The sequence below is a fragment of the Onychomys torridus genome, chromosome 7, assembly GCF_903995425.1.
Source record: "Onychomys torridus chromosome 7, mOncTor1.1, whole genome shotgun sequence".
In the NCBI taxonomy this organism is placed as follows: Eukaryota; Metazoa; Chordata; class Mammalia; order Rodentia; family Cricetidae; genus Onychomys; species Onychomys torridus.
In genome coordinates, this window is record NC_050449.1 from 50526727 (window position 1) to 50541308 (window position 14582).

The 14582-nt window shown below is 40.5% G+C and overlaps 1 protein-coding gene across 5 annotated transcripts in view; it reads left to right on the forward strand.

The window, feature by feature from the left end:
• The window catches only part of Sin3a (SIN3 transcription regulator family member A), a 65322-nt gene that overhangs the window by 12655 nt on the left and 38085 nt on the right, over window positions 1-14582 (forward strand). For all 5 annotated transcript variants that reach the window (XM_036192645.1, XM_036192646.1, XM_036192644.1 and 2 more), the window contains exons 2-5: window positions 5674-5895; window positions 8189-8365; window positions 12058-12164; window positions 12991-13273. In XM_036192645.1, coding sequence (XP_036048538.1) covers window positions 5707-5895; window positions 8189-8365; window positions 12058-12164; window positions 12991-13273 — 756 coding nt within the window. In that variant the 5' untranslated portion in view covers window positions 5674-5706. The remainder of the gene's footprint in view (window positions 1-5673; window positions 5896-8188; window positions 8366-12057; window positions 12165-12990; window positions 13274-14582) is intronic.

Here is a 14582-nt window from a genome sequence, read left to right on the forward strand (position 1 = left end):
GTAGTTTCCACAGGACCAACATTGTGTCCTTTAGTTCTTACTTTAAAGTAGATAGCATTTTATTTCACATGCCTTTGATTAACTAGGCTTCCCAGCTGGTTTTGAAGCTTTTCGGGGTGGGGCAAAGCATCATCTTCAGTCTTTCTAATCTTTGTGTTTGAGTTGTCTGCATTTATAAAGCAGAGAATAGAGTCAAGTTCAGTGCTGCATGCCTGTTACCCAGGCACTCTGGAGGCAAAGGCAGGAGGAGTATGAGGTAGAAGCCAGACTGCCACCATTACGGATCAACATCTTGCCTCAAAAGCAGAAAGAAGTGAAATAGGAGACTGGCAATACTTATAGTATTGTTAGAAAGGTTAGTTAATGTTTGTAAACTTTGCCAATAGTGTTTGTTATTCCGTGTACATTAACTATTGCTGTCGTTTTTCTTCTGTGAATTTAGAACTTCCAACCCTCATTTCCATAAGTTCCACATTGATGAATTCAACCAACCTCAGATCAAAAATATTTGGAGGAAAAAAAAACATCTATACTGATCATGTACAGACTTCTTATTTGTCCTCTAGAAAATAGTTTATTAAGCAAGTGTTTGCAGAGTATGGCAAGTTGCCTAGAGATTAAACTGAATGGGAGAATACATTGGATGATACATAGATGATATGCAAATATTACTTCATTTTGTATAAAAGACTTGAATATTCAAATCCTCGGGAAGGGTGGTTCGAATCTGAGAACCAGTTTTCTGTAGTGTGAGGAGTGTCTACAAAGTTAGTGATCGCTAAGCCTTGTGGCTCAAGCCTGCACTCCCAGCTCCTCAGGAGTCAGGGTCTTCCTAAGTAACATTGAGTTTGAGGCCAGCTTAATTTGTTTCAAAAACAAAAATGTGACTGGGATTGTAGCTTAATGGTAGAGCACTTGCATCAAATAAAGTTGACCCCAGCATTGGTGTTGCCTACTGCCCCAGAAATTGCTAAAGGAAGGAATGGATTCCCTCCCTCCAGACATACCCGACTCAAAGAAGGGGTTTTTGTTTGGTTTTGTTTTTAATTTTGAGTGTATGTGTTTGGTTTGTTTTTGGTGCTGTTTTCTGAAGCAGAGTCATGTAAGCACTAGCTGGTCTAGGACTGTCTATGTAGGCCTTGCTGATCTGATACCTGTAGTGATGCCTCTGCCTCTGGAGGGTTAGGCATTCTGGCTTCAATGAATAGGTTTGTAGACTAAACTAAGGAATTTGGGTTATATTTTTAAAGTAATACTTAAAATTATTTTTGTGTAGGGTATTTGCCTGTGTGTATGTATGTGCATCTTGTGAATGCCTGGTGCCTGAGGAGGACACAAGAGGGTGTTGTCACCCTTGTAGGGTAACAGGTTATGAGCTGCCATGTGGATGCTGGGAATCAAACCCTGGTTCTCTGAAAGAGTAGCCAGTGCTTTTAACTACCAAGCCATTTTTTCCAGACCCATGGGTTGTATTTTCTTTTTCTTTTTTTCTTTTTTCAGAGCTGAGGACCAAACCCAGGGCTACCACTGAGCTAAATCCCCAACCTCCATGGGTTGTATTTAAAGTATTGGGAAGCTAGTGGTAGATTAGATTTACATTTAGGTACATTTTGAAAGCAGTGTAGAGAGGGAGAGAAATGATTGGAAAGTACATTGTCACCTGTCTCGATGAGGCCTGCTGAAGGCTGGAAAGTAAAGGAGTGGTTATACTACTAAAAGGGAAGTGACTAGTTAGGGAGGTAGGAAATTGGCAGAGGCACATAGTTAAGAGAAAACTCTGGCTCTGGACAACATCTCTTCAGTTTTATACAAATGGCCTGGGAAATGGAAATTCATTCTGGAAATGAATGTGGTTAAATATGTCATAAAATTAGTGAATGACTAGGGATATAACTTAATGGTACTTGCTTAGACTGTACAAGGCCCTGGGTTCGATCTAGCACAGTACCCCATAAACTACAATTGCTTTCACTTTTTGTTTGAGACAGGGTTTCTCTGTGCAGCCCTGGCTATCTTGGAACTCGCTCTGTAGACCAATCTGGCCTCGAACGGACTCAGGGATCCATCTGCCTCTGCCTTCCAAGTGCTGGGATTAAAGGTGTGTGCCACCACCTCCTGGCTTACTTGTCCATACTACTCAGGCACCAATCTTTTGTTTTTTCATTTTTCTATAAACTGGCTCACAGACTAGTATTTGAGCATCATAAAAACACATAAAATGGGACCAAAGCTACAAAATTTCAAGAGAGTTTGGCTAGAATGTAGTGCCTAGCAAAGATTCTGTTTATTTCATAGTCCTGTGTTCTTCATATACATTTGGTTTATTTATTATTTATAAAATGTTGGCTTTTTGGTAGAGATTAATCTCAAAATATTAACATCTAGGTTTTAAACCAATAAAAACTAAAGCCAAACTCTAGTTTCATTTGTGGCTAGAAGTAGCAGCCAATAATTATAAGGACGTTGTAGTCTGTCCATTTATAAGATTTGGTTTCTCATTCCAAAACAGGTTGAGATTTAGTGACCTGTGACACTTTGGTTGTCAAATAGCATGTGAGCCACCATGTAAGTGCTGGTGACTGAACAACCAGTGTTCTTAACCCCTGAGTTATTTCTCTAGTTCTCAGATAGCATGTATAAATGTATGTTTATAACTCTTTAATGTTTATAAGGTTTTTTTTTTTGTTTCCTTTTTTTTTTTTTTTTTTTTTAATGTTGAACTAAGTAAGTTAGTTTTTAGTGGGGTTATAACCAGTAAAGGCATTTTAGATGATTTCCCTTCAGAGCTGTCTGTAGTGTCCGTTCAACTCAGGCTAATTAAGTTGGATGTACTATCACATACAAACTTGGGAATAATTCTTGGATCTGAAGTTACAGATCAGAGTATATCTGCAGCTTGAAGTTTTGAAAAGATAATATTAAAAATAGCTTGCAAGGTAAAGCATGGGGTTACTGTCTGAGAGCCCAGCATAGGTTTGTGTGGGGTCAGAGAAGGTTTGTTTCAAAGTAGGAGTGACAGGTTCGGTTGTGAGTGATGGTAACAGAAGGGTCTTGGTGGGGTGAGGGTCCTTGGGAGGGCTGCTGCTTTTTTTAGGCTTGCATGAAAAGGATGAGTAGACTCAGAAATTAGATATAATTAATGACTTAATCTTTTATCTATTAAAAGTCTTCAGGCATATGCCTTTAATTCCCAGCACTTGGGAGGCAGAGGCCAGCCTGGTCTACAGAGCAAGATCCAGGAAAGGTGCAAAGCTACACAGAGAAACCCTGTCTCGAGAAACAACAACCAAAAAACCCAAAACAAACAAAAGAAGTCTTCAGATGGGGGGAATAATTTACTAAATCTTAGCCATACTGAATTTTCTCTTCCTTTAAGAGTGTGTGTGTGTGTGTGTGTGTGTGTGTGTGTGTGTGTGTGTGTGTGTGTGTGTGAGAGAGAGAGAGAGAGAGAGAGAGAGAGAGAGAGAGAGAGAGAGAATGTGGTCTATTCCAGAGCCTGGAGCACTCCACCTTGGCTAGCTTGGTCAGCAAGCTCTGGAGATTCTATCTCTGGCTTACCCACCACTTCTGCATCAGGGTTACAGATGCCAGCTGTCCAACCCTTTAAAGAAATTCTGAAACACAGGTCTCGCTAAGTTGTCTGACTAAGGCCAGCCTGGAACTTTGAAATTGCAATTCTCCTGCAAGCTGCCCTCCAGTATCATGCCTGGCCATAACTATAATTTTTATCTTTTTGAAATAGGGTTGGTGTCTTTAAGTTTTTTATACATTAAAAACTTTTGTGTGTATGGGTAGTTTTTATCTGAACACATGTCTATGCACTATTTGCATGCTTGCTGCCCTTCGGGGCCTAAGACGGTGTCACATCCCCTGGAACCGAAGTAACTGAGTTAGTGTTGTGAGCTGGTGTGTGGGTGCTGGAACTCAAACCTGGGTCCTTCGAAAGGACCAGTGCTCTTAACCAGTGAGCCATCTCTCCTGCCCCAAGTTTTGTTTGTTTTATGAATTCTGGAAGGAAGTTCCACTTAGATCCCCCTGTTTGCATAGTAAGCACACACTGCTTGGCCTTTCACACTAGCCCAAGTAGATAGTCTGTCTGGCTGTCTGTTCATGTGTTTTTAATTGTGTGTGTGTGTGGGTGTGTGTGTGTGTGTGTGTGTGTGTTGGTGGTGGAGAAGGAAGGGGGCTGTGTCTGCACAAAGTGCTGCAGAGGCTAGATCCCATTTAGGAGAGGTTACAGAGAACTATGACCTAAGAGGTGTGGGTGTTGGGATTGGAACTTTGGTCCTCATGATTGAGCAGTAAGCTCTCTCAACCACTGAGCATCTCTCTCCAGCCCCTCTTTCATTTGTATAGTTATCTCTTCTGTGAACACTGTGTGTGTGTGTGTGTGTGTGTGTGTGTGTGCGCGCGCGCGCGCCTGCCTTTTCTCTGCCATGATGTTGGTTCCTGGGATTGGATTGACTCTCAGAGTCTTGGCAGCAAGCACCTTTACTCTCTGAGCCATCTTGCTGCCTTCCAAGTGTTCCTTCTTAACTGTACTATATTATGTTTATGTTAATGATGCTGATGTCAGAAATGCTCAGGAAAAAACTTAAGTGGGTTCCTGGGCAAAGTGAATTTAGACTTTGTGTACTCTTTGAGAGCCCCCCCTACAAAGGTATTATTAAAATTGAAGAAACTTCTTGTATGTAAAGAATGTGAGAAAGGGCCTGAAGAAAATTTGGAAGTCATTTTTTCTATCATTCCTAATTTTTTTTTTTAGTTTGAGGTGCTAAAAATGACTTAAACAGGAACTTTTAAAATGGACATTATTTTTTAAGGTAACCTTTGCCCTCATGCTCCTGGCATATCATCACTCATGATAGATAGCTTTAGTTGTAGTGACAATGGATATTTATTTATGAAACTAAATTCATCTACTCCCCCCGCCCCCCAGCAAGCATACTCCCTGCTAGGACTAAGTTTGGAGAGTTACATTTGCAGCATGTGAATGTGTAACTAGTATTAGCTATAATAGTGTTTTAGGAGCTTCCTTGGCTACTGTTGTGTTGCTGTGAAGAAGCACCATGAGCAGGACAATTTAGAGGAAAAAGTGTTTTAATCGGGGGCTTGCTTACAGCTCAGAGGGTTGTCATGCATGGCCTGGCAGCAGGCAGGCATGGGGCTGGAGCAGTAGCTGAGAGCTGATGTGTTGAGATGCAGCTAGGAGGCAGAGAGAGAGAGAGTGGGCTAACTGGGAATGGTGCAGGCTTTTGAAACCCTAGTGACACACCCCTAGTGACACACCTCCTCCTCCTATAAGGCCACACCTCCTAATCCTTCCTAGACAGTCCACCAACTAGAAACCAGACATTCAAATACGTGACCTAGAGGGCCACTGTCACTGAAACCACAGAAGAATGACTAAAAAGGAGATTTTGAAGTGTTTGCATTTCTGAATTATAGGATTATTTTCAACTTAGTGTTACCAAATTGATTAGATTTCTGCCCCTTCACCTGCTTGTCTTCCGGTCTTGTAATTTGTTCACTGTAAGGAGTATGTAAACTATTTAGTGTTCCTCTCTAAGGTGAGGTAGACCATTCTGAGAGTCAGGTTTACAGTCAGTCACCTTGGGCAGCTGTGTCATTCTAGAGGGAGATTTTAATTCTGCGTCACTTTGATTTTTACAGGTTTTGTAGTGCATCCCTGAGCATGAGTGCAGAATGAAGCGACGTTTGGATGACCAGGAGTCACCGGTGTATGCAGCCCAGCAGCGAAGGATTCCTGGAAGCACAGAGGCTTTTCCTCACCAGCACCGGGTGCTTGCCCCCGCCCCTCCTGTGTATGAAGCAGTGTCTGAAACCATGCAGTCAGCTACAGGAATTCAGTACTCAGTGACACCTAACTACCAGGTAAGCGGCAGCCAGCTGAGGGAGTAGGAACAAGAGGTGAAGGTGGTGGTTTCATTCATTGAACACGATTTTTCCTAAATCCCAGAGCTACCTACGAAAAACTTACGTGAAATATGTATGGAGATGTTTTAAAGTGTACACATATGGTAGTGTAAATCCACTAGATAAGTCTAAAACAATAATAACAAAAGTTACAACATCATAACCTCTGAGATTCTCTGTGTATTGCCTGCTGGCCCCTTTTGTTCCCTCTGTAGATAACCCTTAATCTTTCCTGCTCACTCCTTAAGGCTTTTTCTCCCTTTTTTATTATGAACTAGGATCTCATTCTATGGCCCAGACTAGCCTTGGACTTCTGTCCTGCTCTAGCCTTCCAGTTGTGGGGTTACAGCGTTGTGCCACCTTGCCTCGATTCTTTGTGTTAGTTGAGGTTCATTCCAGGGCCTTGTGCGTGTCAGGCAAGTGTTCTGCCACTAACCCACATCCTAACCTGTCCTTGTTACTTACTATCTTGTCTCTTTTCTTTTTCTTTTCTTCATTTCTTTCTTTTTTTTTTTTTTTGTATTGAGGCAAGGTCTCACTATGTAGCCTTGCCTGGCCTGGAACTCTTGGTATAGATCAGGCTGCCTGTCTCTGCCTCCCAAGTGCTGGGATTAAAGGCATATACTACCACACCTGGCTTAGTTTTTTTCTTTTAATTTAATTTTTTAGTGATAGAGACTGAACTCAGGCCCTCATGTGCCAGTAAGCACTTGAGTGTCAGTAGTTTCTTAGAAGTCTCCTGTGAAGCAAATGTAATGCTTGCACATGAGGCTAGTGTAGCAGTAAATAACAGGAGATTATTAAATTAGGACTAGAAGAAAAAGGTGTTTTGCTTGTGGGCTTGTTTTTATTTTCCAGCTAGATGTCCAGTTATGTCCTGTATTAGATATAGTTGTATATACCCTCAATGGTACGTGCTTATAGTCAAAGCAGCTGTCTCAAACATTTATAAAGAAGAATTAATGCTGCTGTGTCATGCCCTCCCAAGTTCTAGGAACCCAGTCCCTAGCACTTGCTTGCTGGGCAAGGACTGTGCCACTGAGCTCAAATCTTCAACCCATATAATTAAGTTTTATGAAAACCTGTAAAATGTGTATTTTGAAATAGAAAAGCTCAGACTGATATCCCTTCTGAAAGATGTATGTATTAGATTTTGTAGAATTCATTTAATTTATTTTCTTTTTTTCTTTTTTCTCCCTTCTTTCTTTTTTTGAGGTAAGGTCTCTTATAGCCCAGACTGTCCGTGAACTTGCTGTGTAGCTGAGGATGACTTAAACTTCTGGTCTTCCTGCCTCTGTCTTCTAGTTGTTGAGATTGCAGGCAAGCACTGGCACATCAAGCCTGAGTGCTGGAGATGGAGCCCAAAGCCTCCTGAGTACTAGACAAGCATTCTGTCAGCTGAGCCACATCTCCAGCCCCTTACATATTTTCTTATCCATTCTCTTAATAAATTTTATATCTGTAATTTTACATACAGTTGCTTTATTTTTTTTCTGTCTCCCCTACTCAGGGTAATTTTTATAAATGTATGAGTATTTATGAAAAGCCTTGTTGTTTACTAAGTTGAAGTCTGTACAATTTATACTGCTTAGAGAAAGTAAATTTTATGTTGCTCAGTCTCCTTATTTGGAAATGAAGCAGTCAGATCTACCGACACTAAAACTGCCCCCCCCAACCCCCCATTATTTGTTTGTTCTTGGTTTAGAGACAGGATCTCCTTCCATAGCTCAAGTTGACCTGGAATTCACTATATAGCTCCAGTAAACCTCAAACTTGGAGCAGTACCTCCTTCTTTAGCTTTTTAAATGCTAAGTTTACAGACATGAGCTCCCACTTTTGGCTTTGATTAATAGTTTTCAAATAGAAGAAGTGCTCAAGAAACTTATTATTACTGTTATTATATTTTGAGGCAGGCTCTCACTATATATATAGCCATGGCTGTTGTAGAACTCACTGCATAGATCAGTTTGGCCTCAGACTCAGAAATCCGCCTGCCTCTGCCTCCCTGGTGCTGGGATTAAAGACATTTGCCACCATGCTCTGCTGAAATTGGATGGTTTTTAACATCTGTAAACCATTAAGTATAGGTAGGCTTATAAAATCAGTATTTCCCTTTTTCTGGGACATTTTGTTTTCTTAGTATCTTTGTGCATGCAGAAATACACAGGCATGCTTTGTGGATTTGTGTTCTCTAAATGCATTTGAGGAAGAATGCATAGGCCTTAATTTGTCTGCATTTTGTTCACCCCAGGTTTCAGCTGTGCCACAAAGTTCTGGCAGTCATGGGCCCGCCATAGCAGCAGTTCATAGCAGTCATCATCACCCAACAGCCGTCCAGCCTCACGGAGGCCAGGTGGTCCAGAGCCATGCCCATCCAGCCCCACCAGTTGCACCAGTGCAGGGACAGCAGCAGTTCCAGAGGCTAAAGGTGGTATTCTGTTTCTTTCTTAGATCACTGTATCTTTAGCAGGAAAGAATGCCTTAAGAGAGTAAGGTTTGAATTATAAGAAGTTTTGCTTTGTTTTTTGTTTTGAATTTCCTTTCTGTCAGCAGTGCCTGATCTAGAGAAACATGCACTCAAAGTGTTGGCATATATGAATACATGATACTCAAACACACCCGAATTGAAGGGTTATTGTCTTAGAAATTGAAGTAGGAGTTTGAGGTGCTTTCTTTTAGACTCAGAGTTCCTGTTGTGTAAGATTTTTATTGAGTACACACACATCTGGGAGCAGCCCAAAATTTGGTAATAGCAAATTAGCACCATAATATAGTTTGGATTTAATCTTCTTATTCTTCCTCTGAACAGCTGAATTTGTGGGCACCTTTAAATCTTTGCTTAGTAAAACATGCTATTTTTGAGGCATCTTTTTTAATAAAGTTTGGGGAAAATAATTGTGAATCAGTGTCAATATTTTCATATGTCCTGCTGAATACATTGTGGTGCTTTGAAATGCATGAGGCATTTGTGGAGAATTGGTTGAAGCCTGTCTTGTGTCCCTGGCTAATCCTTTTGTCCCTTTTTACTTCAGGGTATTTTGTGCTTGATTTTTGTAGCAATTGCTTAGTTTCCAACTTTACTCATTTACACTTAGGTGAATCAGTTTGAAACCAAGTGCAAAAAATGTAAATTAAAACTGAAGTGATGAGATGTTTTATCTTCATTTGGTTGTAATAGCCTAATTCTATTAGGTGGCTTACATGTGGGAGTGAACAATGCCCCAGAGTGCATCTAAGTGTCAAAATGTCTGCTCTTTGCTTTCCCTAGCGTAGTACTCTCCCTCTTACCTGAAAACTTGCTTTCTGGTATTTCAGTTACCCACAGTTAACTGGTTGAAAATTTGAAATAAAAAATTTCCAGAATAAGCAATATATAAACTTTAAATACTGTGTCATCATGAATAATATTTTGATGAAAGTTCATACTGTCCCTCCATCCCAAGTGGGATATAAATCATCCTTTTTACCCAGCATACTCATTACGTATCCTGCCTCTTAGTGACTTAGAAAATCAGATCATAGGCCCCCAAGTTCAGGTACTCATAATCGGGATATCCTGAAGAGAAGCCATAAAGTAGTGCTTTTAAAGTGAAATGTCGTGACTCTCAACTTGGGAAGAGAGGAAAAGTTACTCTGAGGTTGGTAAGATGGAAGAAAAGTTATCGTTACTAATTTATAAGTCAAATTATTTACCATAAATGTGTATGTAGAGGAAAAAACAATTCAGTATGATAGGATTCAGACTATGCAAATAGCATAATGAAGACCAAAGGTTAACAATATAGAGGAATTTTATGAAATTTGATGGCTGTCTTGGCTTAAGTATTTTCAGAGTTTACTAAGGAATAGTCTGTGAAGAGTACAAGTTATTTGTGCCATTTGGGGAAATTTGGTGGTCTTCAGACATTTTCACATTCTGTAGCAGGCTTTTTTCTGGGTCACCAACCAGTTCCCAAGTCATGATATGGGGACTTAGTATTTGTTAGGGATGTTTGGCCTTAGTTTAGGTTTCTCTTACCAACTCTTATAACTTATTTTAAAGTGAGTTGGATCCACAGACTCTACCTTCAAAAGCTAGTTGTGCTGGTGTGTGCTTGTGATTCCTAGGAAGGCAAACATAGGCAAATCCTTAAGCTTCAGTAGCCAGTCTAGCCTACTTGGGGACTTCAGGATGGTGAGAGACCCTGACTCAAGAAGAAGATGGATGGTACCTGAGGAATGACCCGAGGTTGTCTTCTGGTCCCACACACATGTGCATAGACACACAAATGAATATTGTCAGTCAGCTTTTGTCCTGGACTCTAGGGGTGTAGCTCAGTGGTAGAGCTTTTGCTTAGTATGGTTCAAATTCTTGGCTTCAATTGGCTTAGTGGTACACTTACCTAGCATACAGGAGCCCATAGATTCCCAGTAATACAAAATGAAAACTAAAAAGATTAGACACTCGAGTTTTAGAGGACATTCATACTATAACATCACTTAATGATTTATTTGAACATAAACATTTTGTTTCATGGTACATCAAAAATTGTAGCTTCTACCAAATCGGATATTATTTCCTAAACTTTCCTAAATCCTGAATTTTTGTACAACTTAAAATATTATCTGAGAGTAATTATAACATTAACCTGGGTTGGGGATTTAGCTCAGTGGCAGAGCGCTTGCCTAGCAAGCGTAAGGCCCTGGGTTCGATCCTCAGCTCAAAACAAACAAACAAACAAACAAAACGATTATCCTAAGATATATTCATCTATTTCTAGCCCTTGAGACTTCTTCCTGTTTGTGGTAGGTCACTTTTGAGTGCTCACTTTCCCTTGTCTCTCTTATTCATTAGTCCTTAAATCCACACTGTGATTCAAGCCATTCTCACGTCAGTTACAATTATTCCCAGAGCATAACTGTTCTCCCTTCCCTTCCCCCTTTCCCCTTTCCTTTCCTAGTTTTCTGTGTGTGTGTGTGTGTGTGTGTGTGTGTGTGTGTGTGCGCGCGCGCGCGCGCAAAGGGGTATGCACCTATTCATGTGTGTGTAGGCCTGAGGTTGATTATTGCGTATCTTGTATATTTCTTTCTATCTCATTTTTTGAGGCAGTCTCACTGAAATGCCTCATTTCTGCCAGAGTAACTGGCCCTCCAGCAAGCTCCTGAGATCTACCTGTGTCTAAGTACCTACCTGTCATCCTTGTACTGGTCTTACAGACATGTGCTAATATGGCCAGCTTTTGTATATGTTCTGGGGATTCAGTTGGTCCTCATGCTTACACGGAGAACACTTTTTCCATTGTGCCCCATTCATACCTTCTTTTACTCCATACTGTGGTCATGTCAACTGAAATACATGAAAATGAAGAAGATAAATATCAAAGTTGATTTTTGCAGGATTAATGGGTTCCTTCCAGATCCGGATCGTGTTGTTTTCTCATGTTTATTCTTCCTACCAGTGCTTAACTTTTAACCAGACTGAACTGGATTTTGCAATGGGCTGCATGAGATTATACCCTTGCTGCTGCTTCTGCATGCTTCACAGGACCTCATGTTTGCTAACATGTACTTGTCTTTAGGTTTCAGTTTATACATCACCTCTTGGATTTCCCTTCCTTTGAAGGAGAAAGTGGTGCTGTTTCCGTGTGCTGTTATGGCTTTTAGTGATTATTTTACACCCACTGTATTAGGATTTACACTAGATATGAACAAATTTCTATGAAATTATAGTTTTAACTTGATTGAATCTTTAACACCTGCATTGGTTCTGCTGTGTTGTATCTTAGCAAGTATTTCGGAAATGGCTAATTGAATAGTATGGTAATATAATTATTAGTCACTGATCATTCCCTACAGAATTATCTAAGGCAAAGGTACAGATTTTTTTTTTCCCCAGAGCTGAAGACCGAACCCAGAGCCTTGCGCTTGCTAGGCAAGTGCTCTGCCACCGAGCTAAATCCCCAACTCCTAAGAGTACAGATTTTGAGTTGATCTTTGTTTTAAATTTGAATAATATTTTAAGTGTTCATACTAATTTCTAGTACTTGATGTATAATTCACTTATTGTCTTGCTTTGAGTATGGATGATCTGTTGTTAAAAGTTTTGACTTCTCATATCTTTGAAATGTATCCCTGCCTCAGGTGGAGGATGCCCTGTCCTATCTTGACCAGGTGAAGCTGCAGTTTGGTAGTCAGCCTCAAGTCTACAATGATTTCCTTGATATCATGAAGGAATTTAAATCGCAGAGGTAAAAGATTTCTGTGACTGCATTTAAGTTTATGCTTGGCATTTATTTATTTATTTATTTTGGTTTTTTGAGACAGGGTTTCTCTGTGTAGCTTTGAGCCTTTCCTGAAACTCGCTTTGGAGACCAGGCTGGCCTCGAACTCACAGAAATCTGCCTGGCTCTGCCTCCCGAGTGCTGGGATTAAAGGTGTGCGCCACCACTGCCCAGCCCTTGGCATGTTGTTTTTAGAGGGAATATATATTCACAATCACCTCCTTTTTGTAGATTATTATTTTTATTGGAGGAATGCTTTTGAGACTAGAGCCTTGCTATATATAGCTCAGGGTGGCTTTGAACTTGGAGCAGTCCTATTGCCTCAGCCTCTTAAGTGGAATGTACAGCTATGCATCACTGTATTTTGGTTTCATGATGAAAACTGTAGAGCACCTAGGCTATTTTTTTTTAAAGCTGTACTAGTAAATTTTAACTAAAATCTTTCTTGGTGCTTATTTCAGTCAGGGAAGTAACACTGGTAAATTTTTAGGATGCTTGATTTTTATTGTAATTGGCATAAGATACCCTGATTCTCTGGCATGGCTCACAAGACACAAGCCGATTACAGTTCATAGTGGTATATTAAAGGTTGGGTCTGGCTTGAGAATGTCAATTTTAGATGTTCTGTCTGTACAATTGCTTGATAGACTTATTGACATGAATATAAAATTGTGACCAAGCCTATAGCTCATTATTAGGCTTTCTGTTTCAAAGAAACATAGTGAGAAGTTAGTTTTCCTCTAGATTTTTTGTCACGCTTGCCTTTCATCACTTTCCTCTTCATTTTTGTCAGCATTGATACTCCAGGCGTGATTAGCCGTGTGTCCCAGTTATTTAAAGGCCACCCTGACCTGATCATGGGCTTCAATACCTTCTTGCCTCCTGGCTACAAAATTGAGGTGCAGACTAATGACATGGTGAACGTGACAACTCCTGGGCAGGTTCATCAGATCCCCACCCATGGCATCCAGCCCCAGCCTCAGCCACCACCTCCACATCCTTCCCAGCCTTCAGCCCAGTCAGCTCCAGCTCCTGCTCAGCCAACTCCTCAGCCCACACCTGCCAAAGTCAGCAAGGTGAGTTGTGGCAGACACTGAATCCCCTAGAAAGTACTTCTCAGACATTCCCCTACATGAGACTCTGATATACTACTTTACAACCACGATGTCATCAGAGAAGATATTGGCATCTCACCCCAATCCATGGTTCATGTTTATATACTGCATTATTTAGATACTCACCTAAGTCATCATGCCAGCAGATTGTAGGACCCTGTCCTCAGCTTGTGTTTAGCTAGCTTCTGACCTGGCTTTGTAGTAGTCCTTTGACACCACAAGTAGGAAAAGGGTGTGTGTGTGTGTGTGTTTCTGTGTGTGTTTCTGTGTGTGTTTCTGTGTTGCCCAGGCTGGTCTAATAATCCTGGGCTTTGGTGGTCCTGAGTAACTGGAACTGTAGGTGCTGCCAACACACCTAGCTCGGAAGTGATTGTTTTTCTCATGGTCAAATTAGACTCTACATACATGATTGTAACTTACATCATTGCAGAGCTGGGCATGATGACATCTCTCTAAATCTAAGTACGTGGAAGGTGGAGGCAGGAGGATAAAGAATTTGAGGCTATCCCAAGTTGTATAAAAATACTGTCTAAAAAAACCACAATCAAGTTACTCCATTTGCCAGATCAGCTGATAACCACAATAAGTGGAAGATATTCTTGATCTAGATGTGCTAGCCGCATAGGATTGAATTTTAGTTCCACCAATTTCAATGTTTTAGTTGTACTAGTTAAATTTCCTGTTCTCAAGAATCACCATGTAGCTGGTGGCTCTTGTATCTAATGGCACAAAGAAAGAACATTCTATCATTTCTGTCCTATTAAACAGAGCTGGTCTAGAAACATTTCATGTTGGATTACAAGAACAATTGAGTTGTTATTCTTGACATTAAAAATCTATGTAGGATGAGCTGGGCTGTGGTGGTGCACGCCTTTAATCCCAGCACTTGGGAGGCAGAGGCGGATCTCTGTGAGTTCAAGGACAGCCTGGGCTACAAAGTAAGTTCCAGGACAGGCTCCAAAGCTACAGAGAAACCTTGTCTCAAAAAAAAAAAAAAAAAAAAAAAATGTTAGTTTTTCTTTTTAATTGCACCTGTTAAACTAGTGAGCTTAAAAATTGCATATGAAAAATTTATCCCTATAATTAGAAATGGCTCCTTTTTTGAAGTTGTATTTAGGAAATTTGATGTTGAGATAATGTCAGAATGTGAGAACTTTCTCCTCCCCTGTTGTATATGATTTGAAGTGAACCAAAATGGCTTGACTTGAAAGTAGTACTTAGTGGCTTAAATGAATAAATAAAAGATATGGGTTGATCAGATACTTTGGTT